General features: G+C 45.2%; 1 protein-coding gene across 1 annotated transcript; it reads right to left on the reverse strand.

Moving 5' to 3' along the window:
* Positions 1 to 721: 721 nt before the first annotated feature.
* cfap251 (cilia and flagella associated protein 251) lies at positions 722 to 15,971 on the reverse strand (the record flags this gene model as incomplete). Its single annotated transcript, XM_084468922.1, has 20 exons — positions 722 to 828; positions 1,041 to 1,172; positions 2,277 to 2,505; positions 6,192 to 6,335; positions 6,540 to 6,630; positions 6,803 to 6,966; positions 7,162 to 7,264; positions 7,362 to 7,549; positions 8,016 to 8,195; positions 8,557 to 8,708; positions 9,006 to 9,253; positions 10,000 to 10,188; positions 12,207 to 12,394; positions 13,927 to 13,971; positions 14,049 to 14,126; positions 14,244 to 14,324; positions 14,912 to 15,020; positions 15,108 to 15,217; positions 15,485 to 15,625; positions 15,804 to 15,971. The coding sequence occupies 20 exons, from the start codon at positions 15,969 to 15,971 to the stop codon at positions 722 to 724; spliced, it is 2,847 nt and encodes a 948-aa protein (XP_084325048.1).
* Between the last annotated feature and the right edge of the window lie 102 nt (positions 15,972 to 16,073).

Raw genomic sequence — 16,073 nt, forward strand, 5'->3', positions numbered from 1 at the left:
CAGCCAGAGCCCCGCCCAAACAAGTGGCCGCAGATTGGTCAGCGAGAGCCACGCCCAAACAGAACTCAAAATAACCTGACTGGGCGATCTGTCTCCTCGAACCTGCTTGAAGATATCAACGTGTCTTACTTTGAATAACCTGATCGGTTTGTTTCTGGCCATGCTCCAGGTTCAATATTCTAACCGATGTGTTGTACGCTTGTACGCTTTCAGTGCTCGATCTGAAGTTGTTATTAGACAAACACATGTCTGTTGTAAAAAGGTCAAAATAACAAAAGACCCGTGACCTGTTTGTGCAGCAGTGGGCGGGGATGATGATGATCAGCCTGCAGAAAAACTGTCCAAAATGAACTTCATGAAAGACCACTTACTTACTTTTTTATGTATTTATTCAGACTAAAATAGAGGGCAAAAAGAGAAGTTCTTTCATGTTGATCCTAAAGTTATTCTTGCAGTTTGACAGCATATAACATGTTATCATGTTGCAAAGTCCCTGTGTACAGTATTATTTTATGTACTTAACTTATTGTTTGATTTTGTATGTGTTAATAAACAGTATAGAATAGCAACGCAGTTAAGCAATACACATGTGGGCTATTAATAAGCACCAGCAAATCCGACTGTAACTTCTCATTTTTATTTTATTTATATATTTAATAGAAAAGAAAGTAAAGATACATACTAACATTAATGAGCTGACAGTAAGAGGATTGGTGTACTTTCACTCTGACTTGTCTCTCGTCTCCATACACGAAGGGAAGCCCAGAATATGACCTGTGAACGTCTCTGCGGAGATCCACTCTGGGATGACACAGTCCAATGAGTACTCTAAATAGACAAATGAAAACACGTGCACACACACACACACACACACACACACACACACACACACACACACACAAAGAATGATACAACATAGGAAAAACACTATAACAGTGCCCCCCTCCCATTCCCCATAACATTCCAAAGACGTGTTTGTAATTGTCACCAGTCTTCTATAGATTCTGGCCATAACTTCATTCTCCTCAGCTCTCACTAACCTTCATTAGCGGCATGCTCCTCAGAGGCCCCCGGGGGTGGAGGTAACCCCTCCCCCTCCTCCTCTTCCCTCATGTGTTCACCTGATAGGACAGTGAGACACTCCACCACCTCATCCTCCCTCATGTGTTCACCTGACAAATGGAGCAGAGAGTTTAATGTTTACAATAAAGCATGAAGATCGGGAGTGACAGTTTGAAACAGTGGTTCCGTTAAGTTTCTAAATTAGGCGACCCGGAAACAGGGGTCAAAATGGGGGGTCAAAATGATTTTCCCTGTGAACAGTAATATAGCACATCCTTCTTTTGAATCAATGTGCATCAGAAAGTACTGAGTGTACTGACAACACAACAGTGAATCGCGAAACAAGTAATTATCCAAAAGTTTCCAACGCCTGTGATGATTTGCGCGAATTGTGGGCTTCATTACCGGTTACTACGAGATCGATGTAAACAATCGCCGTCTGTCATTCATTCATTGCGATTTCAACCAATTATTTAGTTTTGTCCGGTTGTAAGTACATCCTTGAACGGAACATGTTGTTCCCGAGCTTTTTAAAGCCCTCATTGTATTCAGAGACAGAGCGACTATATACAGTGATGTGATTAGCCTGCCAGCTGATCAGCTAAAAACACAGCTGAGGCGTGTGGGCGGCTGGAAGTGTGGCCCACATTTCGCCAGTAACCATCCCATGAAAGTGGATATATTAATAAAAAGTCTTATCACATGATACTGGTTACAGAGGTTTGAATGAAGTCAGACAGTTAGGATGATTTGATCACCCACACCAATCTTGTATGCCCCGTTTACATGCAAGCTTGAGGATTTTTGTACACCCACTTAAAAAGGATATGTAACAATATAGTATGGTGACTATCACTTCAGCACTTTGTTTTCACAACACCGGCTCAAGAGATGTGACAGCAAACTAAATCAAAGTTGCTGAACATGCAGAGGGGAATATGGCAGTTTGTAATGTGTGCATAGCTAGTGGGGCATTGAGGGAGTGAAGTCATCACAGTATACCCACTACAATATACATCGCTGGTCCTAACATCTTAAAAATTTGTTGCAATAGTTCCATTTTAATTTCTTTATTAATACACATGTTCAATGCAATCTTGTATGTACTCTAGTTTCCATGATATCAATGCTGTTTGGCATTTAGCTTTGAGAACTGATCTATAAGCATAGAACTGTACAATGACAGTGTATCCATATTTAGAAGCATGCAGTACCTCTGGCCTGAAGAAGTTCCAGAAGTTGATCTCTAGGGATGGCCAGCTGTCCAGACCCGTCCCAGACACCCAGGACCCTGAAGCTCTTTTCTAACTCCTCCCTGGAGATGCCGAAGGCGGGCCGGTGGTTGATGTACAGCCTGAGAAACTCTGCCAAGTCGACCTCCTTCACATACTTACCCGTTTCGGCATATTTACTGAACTTGACTTCATTCTGCATGTCGTCCAGCTAGCCATAAAAAAATAGATTGAATATATTACTTATGGAGGGTTTCACATGATCTGAAGTCTCACACAGAACTTCAAACTGCCATCTTGGTAATTCTTGACCACAAATTCTTGAATAACGTGTCTGTTTATGTGTGTTTATGTTTGTTTATGTGTCCGTATGTATACTATGTATGTGTACATATTAGGCTTGCACCGATACCGATACCATTATCGGGTATCGGGCCGATACTTTGTTAAAATACTCGTACTCGTATTTGTTTATGAATTGCCACTCAACCACTGTTGAGTGGTATCGGATGCCACGCACCAATACCACTCAACAGTATTACAGTACATCAAACCGGCTATGCGGATGTGATTTGTTGTCCTGCCTGACTTCCTCTAGTCTAGGGGCAGACAATGAGCCGGAAAACGTGAAAGTAGGCTACGAAAGGATATAGATGTTAACGGAACGCGATGTGTTATGTATATGACACACAGCAATGCTGCGCTGCGTGTCATATCCAATGCCGCGTTCAGATCGCTAGGAATTATGGGGAAAACATTTTTGCGACATCGGAAAGTTCTCGTGAACTACACCTTATGAAGCTTTGATGATTCTACTTCCGTTCGGCAACTGGGGCCAGATTTTGATAACAGAGTTGCCCAGTTAGTGACGAGAATCAAGGATCATGGAGGATCCTGAAGGTGATTTGGAGGAAGGTCGCTCATCAGTGGAGGTGTGCGGAAGGGGTGTGGATTTCGAAGGAGGAGAAGTCAGAGAACATCGATCAGTTCAGATCCATCTCGCTGCTCAGTGTTGAAGGAAAGATATTCTTCAGCATTGTTTCAAGGCGCCTAACAGACTTCCTCCTAGGGAACTCCTACATCGACACCTCAGTTCAGAAAGGAGGGATCCCAAAGGTACCGGGATGGCTGGAGCACACAGGCGTGGTAACCCAGCTTCAGGAACCCCCGGGAGAACAAGGGGGACCTGGTGGTGCTGTGGTTGGACCTCACAAACGCCTATGGCTCCATACCCCACAAGCTGGTGGAGGGGGCTCTGAACCGGCACCACGTCCCAGGCAAGTTCAGAGACCTCATAATGGACTACTACTACAACAGCTTCAGTTTCCCCTCCGTGACTACAACATCAGAGTGGATTAAGCTTGAGAAGGGGATCATCACTGGATGTACAATTTCAGTGATCCTCTTCGCGCTCGCCATGAACATGCTGGTGAAGTCTGCTGAATTTGAATGCAGAGGACCTCTCACCAAGTCTGGTGTCCGACAACCTCCCATCAGGGCCTTCATGGATGACCTGACCGTGACAACCACATCTGTCCCGGGGAGCAGGTGGATCCTGAATGGTCTGGAGGAACTGATCACTTAGGCTCGCATGAGCTTCAAACCAGTCCAAATCCCGATCTCTGGTGCTAAAGAAGGGTAAGACCGTTGACAAGTACCACTTCACTGTTGGCGGCACACAGATACCATCGATCAGCGAGAAACCAGTGAAGAGCCTGGGGAAGGTTTTCGACTGCAGTCTGAGGGACACGGCATCCATCCGAGTGACCAATCTAGAACTGGAAGCGTGGTTGGCGGCCTTCCGGGGAAGTTCAAAGCCTGGATATACCAGCATGGCATCCTCCCACGGATCATCTGGCCCCTCTTGGTCTACGAAGTCCGGATCTCCACCGTCGAGGGCTTCGAGAGGAGGATCAGCAGGTTCCTACGGAAGTGGTTGGGTCTTCCCCGAAGCCTGAGCAACATCGCCCTATACGGGAAGAACAACATGCTGAAGCTCCCCTTCAGCAGCCTGAATGATGAATTCATGGTGACCCGTACAAGGGAGGTCCTGCAATACCGGGAGTTGAGCGACCCAAAGGTCTCCCAGGCCGGCCTCCAGGTCGGAAGTGGAAGGCAGCAGAGGCCGTCGAGGCCGCGAGTCTCGGCTGAGACATGCGCGCCGGTGGGCACGGTGACGCGAGGAAGGGCTGGCCTTTGTACTAGCACAAAACCACGCTTTGACAAGGCAAAGGGGAAGGACAGGAGGGCCATGATCCAGGAGGAGGTGTGAGCGTCAGTCGAAGAGGAGCGAGCCAGCCAGCCTGGACAAGATGGAAGCAAGTGGTGGAGCGAAAGGTGTCTTGGGCCGAGCTTTGGGAAGCGGAGCCCCATCGCATGCAAGTTATTGATCCAGGCTGTGTATGACGTTCTACCGAGCCCGTCTAACTTGCACATCTGGGGGATGTTCAAGTCACCAGCATGCCCTCTGTGCCAGAGGAGAGGGACCATGGAGCATATTCTCAGCTCTTCCTCGAAAGCCCTGGGGGAGGGGCGCTACCGTTGGCGTCATGACCGAGCGGTGTGCTACTGTTCGTTGCGGTACAGTGCGGCTCTGTTCGCTTATATTGGCGTTTCCACCAAGCGGTGCGGTTCGGTTCGCTTATATTGCCGTTTCCACTGCCAGAAGTCCACCGAAATAAACGCGCTGAGTCTACCTATTTCTCGGTACTTCACCATACCAAGCCGTCTGAAAGGGTGGCGAAAATGTGGATTCGCCATTATTCTGAAATCACTTTAAAAATATCCCGTTTGGTATGACCAGGTCACTGATATCTTTACAACACAAACAGCGAGGAGGATTGACTTGATCTATAAATGAAGTCCTTCAATCTTATTTGGCTTAACCAACATTCTGAAACATCCATTAACATCCACATTTGCCTCAAACTATGTTAGGCTTACAGCCCATGTCAATAGTTGTGAAATTATGTTCTTGTTGTTCTTTTAATTGTTTGTTACTCTGACTGTTCTGTTTAATATTGTGGAAAGGATGTCAGTGAATGATTCAGAGCATGATGCATTTTAAATGGCATCACTTTTGGTCTTGTGTCTTCATTTTTCTTAAAACAATTTGTAGAATAGCTCAGACGGAGGCTTTCTTATGGAGTTTTATTTAACATTGCACAGCTAGTACATGTTATCAGTTCCAACATCTCTAGCCAACTAACCAACAGGGGTCTCATGCTCACGTGACTACGTGGCTCATTGGGCCAATCAAAACTCATCAATGCAATGCAGATACAATATTCTACACAATTGTAGCTAAAAATAAACATAGCCAAATTACAACCAATAGCTTCAGTCATTGATCAAAATAGGCCCAATGATAGGCCCAGATTTTTTTATTTAGTTTTACAAATCAAGAGTAGGCCTGATTTGACTAATTGGCTTTGCATCCTTTCCTTCTGCCCTAGTCCCACCAGCTTTCAAAGTACAATGCTGCCACTGGTGGATTTCTATCAATTTTATTCACATAATTATCCCTCTCTGCTATTTTGTAGTTCACCAAAGCACCCTGAAACAACTTGATTCTCACATACTTATGCCACCATACGCCACTAAAAGTGCAAGCAGGCCAATGGCAACCAAGCGCGCAGTCCTTCCTCCCTCACTTTAAAAACCACCAGCCGCCACTGATGTGTACATATGTAATTTTGTATGTGTATGTACGTACACGTACATGTATACGTATATATGTATTCTTTGTATATGAATGTATATGTACTGCTTGCAGCAGTGCAAGTAATAATAACAACCAGTAGTTAATGTGAAACCCTTCTATTTGGGAGAAATTTAGTACATCATGTTATTGTTATTAACATGTTATTGTTACCAAATTGTTACCAAACATGGTACCTCTTGCTCAGTAGGGAAGAAGCCCAGAGCTCTCATCAGGAACGGCACCTCAGTGAGCGGTATACTGGAGGACACCTGGCGCGGTGCCATGGAGTCAATGCCTTGGTGACGGAGCTGGCAGTAATAGAAAAGGTCTTCCATTTCCTAAAGGGGGATAGTGACGGAGAGGAGTCAATAGGAGCACAACATCCCAATAGCAATCAGAGGGTGAGGGTTAGGGTGAGGGTGAGGGTGAGGGTTAGGGGTATGACTGACCTGGCAGAGGGTTAGGGTGAGGGTGAGGGTGAGGGTTAGGGTTAGGGTGAGGGTGAGGGTTAGGGTGAGGGTGAGGGTTAGGGTATGACTGACCCGGCAGAGGGTTCCTCCTCTCCCCCCCTCCAACAGGGCGTAGAAAGGCTCCAGGTGGGAGCCCCCGAGGGCGACGGCGGCCTGTAAGGCACTGCGGTGACATCACATATTAAACAGTGTCCAGAGAGTAAAAGCAGATCTAAAGACACACAGACGAGGCCATGTAACAGTACCCTCTGCCTATTGCTGACCTTTAAATGAGATCACAACCCCAAGAATAGTATGATTGGTAGTATGATTCATTTGATGAGAAAGCGTCGTACTGTGGGTTGACACGCCAGCGGAGGACGGTGCCGTCAGCCCCCCCTGAGGTGAAGACGAAGCGGCCGTCGAAGGAGCAGGCGAGCTGGGAGACCCCCCCTGGGTGGCAGAGCACTGCCAGGCTGCTGTAGCTGTTCCCATCCAGGGGGAGCATCTGGAGCCCCACCTAGAAGGTATCAGGTTATATCAAACAACACAATAAAACACATGATGGATTACCAAAAGGGCTCGGATTTAAGGTTTATAGTGATTGGACTAATAAATGAGACTACTCCGGCAGTGTGGCCAATCTCCTCTTCTCAACTGAAAGTTACATGTAATAATTGTAATTAAAGTAACCCAAAAGCAAACAATCCCTCACCTTGTCCTTTGTGATGAAGGCCAGGTAGTAGGTGTCACTGGACCCCGGCAGAACCACCATCTTCTGGACCGGAGATTCATAAGTTGGCCCCAGAAGAGTCTTTCTGTATTTTGAAATGATATAGCGACCACACATGGGTTGCTTCACAGTGACAGGAAATGGAGGATGTTAATATGGACATGATTCCCTGGCTGTGAGACCTGCACATGTTGGTGGTGCTGTTGAGGAGCTTCATCTTGTGCTGGTCCGAGGCGGTGAGGAGGAAGCGCTCCGTGCTGAGGGGGGGGTACCAGGTCATACACTGGGGCACAGCGCTCTGCTCCACGCGCTCGGCACTCTGCACCACCAGCTGCTGCTGCTCTACACTGCTGTCCAGGTCGTACTCCACCTGGGGGCCCCCCCCCCCACACACACACACACACACACACACACACACACACAATGAAATGCACACTTTGGGATTTTGATATGTGACAACTCCTGTAACTGTTTGCACTACCACTAATACAAAAAAGACTATTTAGATCTAAACGGCTAACCTTTTATGCTCTGATTCCTATGGCTGCTCTGCACTCTGGCTCCAGATGTTATTCTAGGTAGTTGTTGTACTATTTTAAACTAGGTTGTGCTGCAGCACTGATACTCATTTTGTAGCCATTCCATTTTGTTTGAATGCATTATTATTCTCAACCTCCTGTGAACGTCAGTTTGAATAGGAGCGTCAGAAACAGTACAAGGTCGTGGTAGTCTTTTGACAGATTTGTCCTACTGCTTACTACATCTCCTACTGACTAGAGAGCCACAGACCACAGAGGACTAGCAGTCTCCTACTAACTAGTACACCCAGGACTGACCAGTCTGCGGTCCATGGCCAGAGACAGCAGCCGGGGCCGGGTGCTGTCCAGGTGCACCCCAAACAGCAGCTCTCTGATGGGCTTGTAGTGGGAGATGTGTCGTCCAACCAGTTGCCATCGCTCTGTTGCTGAGCCAGGAGAGCTGTGCAGGTGGAATACTGTCACCGCTTTCCCAGTGTCCTGATCACCGCAAGGCCCCACGCATTAATACATGTGCTCACAGTACTGCAGTACTCATTGAAGCATCAAGTTCATCTTCTGTTCTACTGAATGAAAGCCATGTTTAAAATATTATTCTGTAAATGCTATTCATATCAATGACTTCCCCTATAAAAAAACAACAACAACATGGGACCTGCAGACCATGCAAAGGGTCGCTTGCTTTTTAGACAACAATAGAAGTGAGCTGGAGAAACACATTGTTGCCGTTTGCCGTTTCAATAAGATAGTTATATTCCTTCATATAAAAAATATTTTCCTACAATGTTGTTTAACATACAATATGAATAAAATAAAATAAATACAATATGTTTTCACTCACAGCAGTGGCGAGGTACATGGAGTCCAGGGAGAAGGTGATGTGAGTGATGCTGCTGTCACTGAAATGAAAGCAGTCCTCTACATGGCCGTGTAAAGAGCAGGCATCCAGTATACGGACCGCTCCACTGGCAAAGCCCACAGCCACATAGAACCCTGCTCAAAGACATGCTCATGAATCATCATGATGAGAACTAACATAACGCATCACCAGTATGTGTTTTATTAATTAAAAAGAAGACCTGGTCACGGCTTTGTAACACCAGTGAAACCAGCCCAGTTAGATAGATAGATAATGATATGCTATTATAGTAATATATTATAACGTATAATAACTACATAATAATTATACAAGAATACCACTACTACTACTACTACTACTACTACTACTCTAAGTATGAAATAAATAAATAAATACTAAGTATTAAATAAAAACAAGAACAATACAAACACCTTGGGGGTCAAAGGTCAAACATTGAATCCTTTCTGCTTCGTACACTCTGCTGGCGAGGGTGAGCTTGGTGTTGTAGTCGCACACTTTCAGAATGCCGCTGTGACTCCCAATGGCCAGGATGGGCCTTCTGGGGTGACAGGCCACCGCATGCAGGGGCGCCCAGTGCTCTCTCAGCAGGGTCTGGGGCCCCCCTCCTGGGCTCTTCACGTGCACTACAGTGGCCCTCACTGTGGACACTACAAAGCTCCTGCACACGCACAAGGAGCCGTCACTCACAGGTTGCTGCATAGTGTGTGTGGGCGCTTGTTTATGTTTGGTTTGTTATAGAAAAGGGAATTGAATAGAAGATGTTCAGAGATTTGATACGATTAACTTAATCGCCTCCACAAAGGAGGGAATTAAGATACTGCCATCTGTGTTGAAAATTTGGTAGAATTGTTGGTGATTGACCGAGGCACAATGGATTCACCTTTCATACCAACTGGCAACAAGGGGGCATGGCGCTGCATGTGGATTCTTGTGTATATGCGTTTCCATCTGGGAATGATGCACAGATCTGAACTAGATTTGGCTGGAATGTTATTCATGGTCGGTCATTGGCCAATGAATGACCTTCACCACAACCTTCAAATGCAGTAAACCTCTGAACAGATTGACACACTGAGATGTTGTGGGACGTCTGACCATGGGTAGAGGGGATTCAGGTTCACACCAATTGGTTAAAAGGGACGAGCCCATCACAAAAATGCATGTCAATTATAAACGGACAAACAAAACTACAAATTTGGTGGAAAGGTTGGTAATGGGCAGAGAAAGAACTTTCTCCCCATGCGGTAGGGCATGGCTTTTCCCAAAACTACAGCTTTCTACTTAACTAATTCACCTTCCACCACCAAACGGTGGGGATGACCTCCCCATGCCACACCCACTAAGGGTACCATCTCCGAAAGGGCCCCTCCGTTTATTCTCCTTCTTTATGTGACTATCTTCTACCTGCTGACAAAAGGCTGGTCCTCCAGCGCACAGCTCTCTGGACAGTCCTGGCTGGGTTCAGGGGCGGGGTCTTTAGAGAAGGAGATGGAGGCTATGGCGTCCAGGCTGAAGTCACTGTACCAGCTCATCAGCCGGAAGTTCTCATCATAAAATTTGATATGGCCAAGGACGTCGCCTGTCACAATCCATCTGGAGATGTAAAAACATGTTGACATATTAAAGGGGAGGCAAGCCCCAACACCACTGTATGCATTAGACCAGGGGTGTCAAACTCAAACTGTACAGCGGGTCAAAATTGAAGTCTTGGCCAAAGTCGCGGGCCAAAGTCGCTGTGAATTGACGGGGGGGGGGGGGGGGGGGTGGTACGGAGGGGGGAGGGGGGAGGTACAGAGTTACAGGCTGACGGAGTTGTTGACAGGGGGGGGGTTGTGGGGGGGTGGTACGGGATTACAGGCTGCCAGAGTTGACACGCCAGGTTTACCGCGCCGAGACGCGCCGAGACGCGTTAACGCTGGAATGCGATATACCGGCGGGCCAATTGCATTACATTAATTGGGGACATTACATTATAACAGGGTCCGTGGGCGGAATTGTTGACAGGGGGGGGCAGGTGGTACGGGATTACGGGCTGCCGGAGTTGAAATGCGATATTCCGGCGGGCCAGTTCTGATAGACATTAGATATTATCTGGCGGTCCGGATTAAATTACACTGCGGGCCGGATTAGGACCGCGGGCCGTACGTTTGACACCCCTGCATTAGACTCTAAGCCCTCTAGGTAACACATGCCACTGCATGCATCACTAATATGATCATCCTGTCACCTGCGTTGGTGTGACACAGTTGTCCTCTGTTTATAATTGGTAATTGAAGGGTGTTTACAAAATGGACAAATTAACTCAGAATGAACCAAAAGTGTTTTCAGATGCAAGGTCAAAGGGGTTTAAAGGCTGCGTTAGGGGTTTTGTTTTAAAGGCTACATTAGGGGGTTGGTTTTGAATTAAAAGCTGCGTTACTGGTTAGGTTTTAAGTTAAAGGCTTCATTAGGGGGTTTGGTTTTAAAGGCTGCATTAGGGGTTTGGTTTTAAGTTAAAGGCTTCATTAGGGGGTTTGGTTTTAAAGGCTGCATTAGGGGTTTGGTTTTAAGTTAAAGGCTTCATTAGGGGGTTTAGTTTTAAAGGCTGCATTGGGGGTTAGATTTTAAGTTAAAGGCTGCATAACGGGGTTTGGTTTTAAAGGCTGCATTAGGGGGTTTGGTTTTAAGTTAAAGGCTGCATTAGGGGGTTTGGTTTTAAAGGCTGCATTAGGGGTTTGGTTTTAAGTTAAAGGCTTCATTAGGGGGTTTAGTTTTAAAGGCTGCATTGGGGGTTAGATTTTAAGTTAAAGGCTGCATAACGGGGTTTGGTTTTAAAGGCTGCATTAGGGGGTTTGGTTTTAAGTTAAAGGCTGCATAATGGGGTTTGGTTTTAAAGGCTGCATTAGGGGGTTTGGTTTTAAGTTAAAGGCTGCATTAGGGGGTTTGGTTTTAAGTCAAAGGCTGCGTTAGGGGGTTTGGTTGTAAAGGCTACATTAGGGGTTTGGTTTTAACTTAAAACCAAACCCCTAATGCAACCTTTAAAACCAAACCCCCTAATGCAGCCTTTAACTTAAAACTTTTAAGTTAAAGGCTGCGTTAGGGGGTTTGGTTTTAAAGGCTGCATTAGGGGGTTTGGTTTTAAAGGCTGAGTTAGGGGTTTGGTTTTAAGTTAAAGGCTGCATTAGGGGTTAAGTTTTAAAGGCTGCATTAATGGGTTTGGTTTTAAGTTAAAGGCTGCATTAGGGGGTTTGGTTTTAAGTTAAAGGCTGCATTAGGGGGTTTGGTTTTAAGTTAAAGGCTGCATTAGGGGTTTGGTTTTAAGTTAAAGGCTGCATTAGGGGGTTTGGTTTTAAGTTAAAGGCTGCGTTAGGGGGTTTGGTTTTAAAGGCTGCATTAGGGGTTTGGTTTTAACTTAAAACCAAACCCCTAATGCAGCCTTTAACTTAAAACTTTTAAGTTAAAGGCTGCATTAGGGGGTTTGGTTTTAAAGGCTGCATTAGGGGGTTTGGTTTTAAGTTAAAGGCTGCGTTAGGGGGTTTGGTTTTAAAGGCTGCATTAGGGATTTGGTCTTAAAAGCTGCGTTAGGGGGTTGGTTGAACGCTTTATGTATGCTATGATGAGCCCTCTGGCACCTGTCCGTGGAGGTGAGCACGGTGATGGCTTCTCTCTGGAGGGGCAGGAGTTTGAGGGCTCTCCGCCCCGCTGTTTGGTCCCCCTCGTCCCACAGCACCAGGTTCCCTGCGGACGTGGCGGTGAGGGCCTGCTGGCCCCGCCAGTGGAACAGAGACTGACCCAGAGAGCCCACACACTGGTGGAAGCTCTGAGAGAGAGAGAGAGAGAGAGAGAGAGAGAGAGAGAGAGAGAGAGAGAGAGAGATAGAGAGAGAGAGAGAGAGCGAGAGAGAGAGAGAGAGAGAGAGAGAGAGAGAGAGAGAGAGAAAGAGAAAGAGAAAGAGAAAGAGAAAGAGAAGGAGAAGGAGAAGGAGAAGAGAGAGAGAGAGAGAGAGAGAGAGAGAGAGAGAGAGAGAGAGACAGAGAGAGACCACTAGCCGGAAGGGGGACAGAGGGAGAGAGACAGCAAGACAGAAAGAGAAACAGAGAGAGAGACAGAGACAGTGAGAGACACAGAGACAGAGAGAGCGAGAGGATCAATGGAAAAGCAAGGGCATGGCATATACAGTGAAACTTTACTGACTATAGATTAAATTTATATTTACATTTTATTTGAAAGGGACCATGTGCAATTAAAACATAAATGTAACCATTTTATGCATCGCACCAGAGTCAATACAACACATATAAAAACATCAAACATCACTCAACAAGAAAGGACATAACAAATAGCAATATATTGCAAATAAAAAGTAATGACGGTCGCTAACAGACTGGCTTTAAAAGCCACCAAACAAACCACAGTTTTTTATGTTGTCTGGAAAAGTGTTCCATTGTTTAACAGTTTAAACAGAGAAGGCTGCCTGCCCAAATGCTGAATAGTGGAAGGGTACAGTGCAGTTATGTATGGTAGCTATTCTAGTGGACCTTACAGAGCCACTGTAACAGACAAACTCACACCAACAGGTGGGGGCCAAGCCTTTTAGGATTTTGTAAACTGTACATAGATTTCAAAATACTCTGTATACTCTGTATTTACTCTGTAAATAAATAAATATTTAAAAGTTAATAGAGTGTGTTTGTGTAGCATGGCACAGTGGTGGTCACTTTTTGTCAAGGATTTTCAGGGCCTATTTGTACGGGGATTCTAAAGGCCTGGTTGTTGTTGGACTAGCCTGCCCCCAGCAGGTGATACAGTATGAGATGTGTGACAAAATGAGGGCATGCAGAAATATCAGCAGCCTCTGTAGATAGAGAGGATCTAATCCGTCTAAAAATTGCCATGTTATATTTAATAGTTTTTGTCATTTTCTTGATGTGTTTCTTGAAGCTGAGATTTGAATCTAGTAGTACACCAAGATATTTAAATTCATAATTCAAAATTTAGATGGTGGTTCTTCCTATGATACATTGCTTTACCAACTGGATCACTGCCTAACTCTTACCGTATAATTAATCCTAAACTAAACCATTTAAACATTTAAACTACAAACTACCCAAAATATAATATATTTATGTAGGATTTATAATATATGGATTATTCCTCACATCATCATAAGCATCATGACATGCATCACACAGTTTAAAACAATACTATTGAGCTATATCTGGTATGCATCATTGTTCTCTGCCCCTCATGGTGCTTTATGACCTCAATGCCCCATACACACCCACACACGCACAGCCAAGCATGGACGGCCGGCCATAACACCAGGGGTAGGCCTACTGCTCCAAAGCCTACCTTGTCATTGAGATGAGGCGCAATGTATTCCAGGTTTCCCTCAGTCTGAAAAAAAGACAAAGGCACAGTTGTGTGACTGTTGGAGGCCCAGGTGCTCCACTGTGAAATGTGACGGCACTCACGGCTTTGTAAAACAGCACTTGGCTATCGCTGTTGCTGAGCAACTCAGTGCTATCACCGGGATTGAAAATGATGCAACTCTGTGAAAAAAAGCAATTTCTTATGAAGCTAAATACAATATGTAAGATCATATACAGAAGTCTGTAATCTAAAAGATAAAAGATCAAACATGGTGAAAGTGAGAAATACAGACTTACTTGAAAACCAAGTTCAGGATTGAGATGAACAACCCACAAAGGTGTATCTGGTTCATGTGTCCAATCCCAAACATGGACGCACTATGAGAGGGATGTACAAGTCAGCTAGCATTCACATGACATTGCAAAGAAAACCCTCATATATAATAGAATCACATACATATGGGATAATTTCCAAGTTAAACAGGGAATGAGTTATTGGGTTATTATGTTAACCATCCACTATATATTTTCAGCTAGAGAGGAAGCTACATTGATGCGATTTGGATGTAATGTCTCTGTGAATTGTAAAATTAATATTAAATTCAATGTTGCCTTTGAGTCGAAAAAAACGTTCCTCCTCTTTGCAGGCAGACCACAGATGTAGTGTCAACAAGGTCAAACTTTCAAATGTTGAGGGTTCCAGAAAGTAAGACATTCATATAAATATAAACCACATTGAAATATTTCTTTAAAAAAATGTCAAATTCATTTAGTTGAAGATTCCTAACATCATGTCTTACAGTGAGAGTGGAGCAAATCAATGGGTGGATGAATGAATGAATGGCTATATAATACACGGTCATCATGAACACATTACAAATCATAAGTTCAAAATGTTCCATATATCGGCAGTGAAAGTGCCTCTTTAATAGCATGAACCACATTATTCATATGGCTGGACCGACCTGTCGCTCTGCCCCCCCGAGGCTGGCCAGGTGTCTGCCGTCTTTAGAGAAGGCCAGAGCTACGACGCTCCCTCCAGACCGGCCGCTGAACACAGTGTGGACGGGAATCCTGGAGCGGGAACCAAACATATGGTTCAAATCAGACACTGAAAGGTTGATGTTGTGTTTGTAGAGCAGGCTGAGAGAGATGTTTTACCCGGTGTAGGAGTCCCAAATCATAAGCAGGGGTTCCCGCCCGCTACTGGCTGTCCCAAGCCATCGTCTGTCTGCACTCACACACAGACATGAGATAGGACCCCCGTGACCCTAGAGACACACACACACACACACACACACACACACACACACACACACACACACACACAATTACACACACACACACACACACACACACAATTACACACACAGACATGAGATAGGACCCCTGTGACCCTAGAGACACACACACACACACACACACACACAAATACACACACACGCACACACACACACACACACACACACACACACACACACACACACACACACACACACACACACACACACAAACGGCCATTGATTGAATGTGTTTACCTGAAGGAGGTGCTGGGAGGTGGCTGTGTGGTTGTAAATGACGCCAACATGCGCACCAGCGTACAGAATCACGAGCTGATCTCGGTCTTGCAAATTGAAGACAGGAAGAGTATAATTGATCCCAAAGGACCAATCGGGACTCTAAATCATGACACAGGTGATGCTGGTCATTAAAAAGCCAACCTCTCAAATGAAAGTTTGTTATTCTGGGTTAATTATTATCTTGGACCAATTTATATATTATTAATATGTGACGTTTATAAATTCTATATTAGGCTTTATTTATTATCGCAATAGCAATCAAATGTATATCAATTACCAGGGCATGTGTTCCCATTGAAGACTCCTCCGTCGCTAGAAGAGTATCAGCTGCAGTGTAGACTTTAGAGGTCTTTGCTTCATCCCTCTCCGGTTCAGGCTCCTCTTCCTCCTCCTCTCTCTCTTCAGGCGTTGAGGGGCCGTGCTCTTCAGGTCCCCTGGAGGACATCGTCCTTAATGCCTAAGTACACTTCTCCAAGAATATCCAACTATAGACATTCAGAGTAGGCCTAACGTTACCTGCCGTTCTGAAGTTTCAGTAATCCTGATT

The sequence above is a fragment of the Micromesistius poutassou genome (genome assembly GCF_964030765.1).
Source record: "Micromesistius poutassou genome assembly, chromosome: 5".
NCBI classification, from domain to species: domain Eukaryota; kingdom Metazoa; phylum Chordata; class Actinopteri; order Gadiformes; family Gadidae; genus Micromesistius; species Micromesistius poutassou.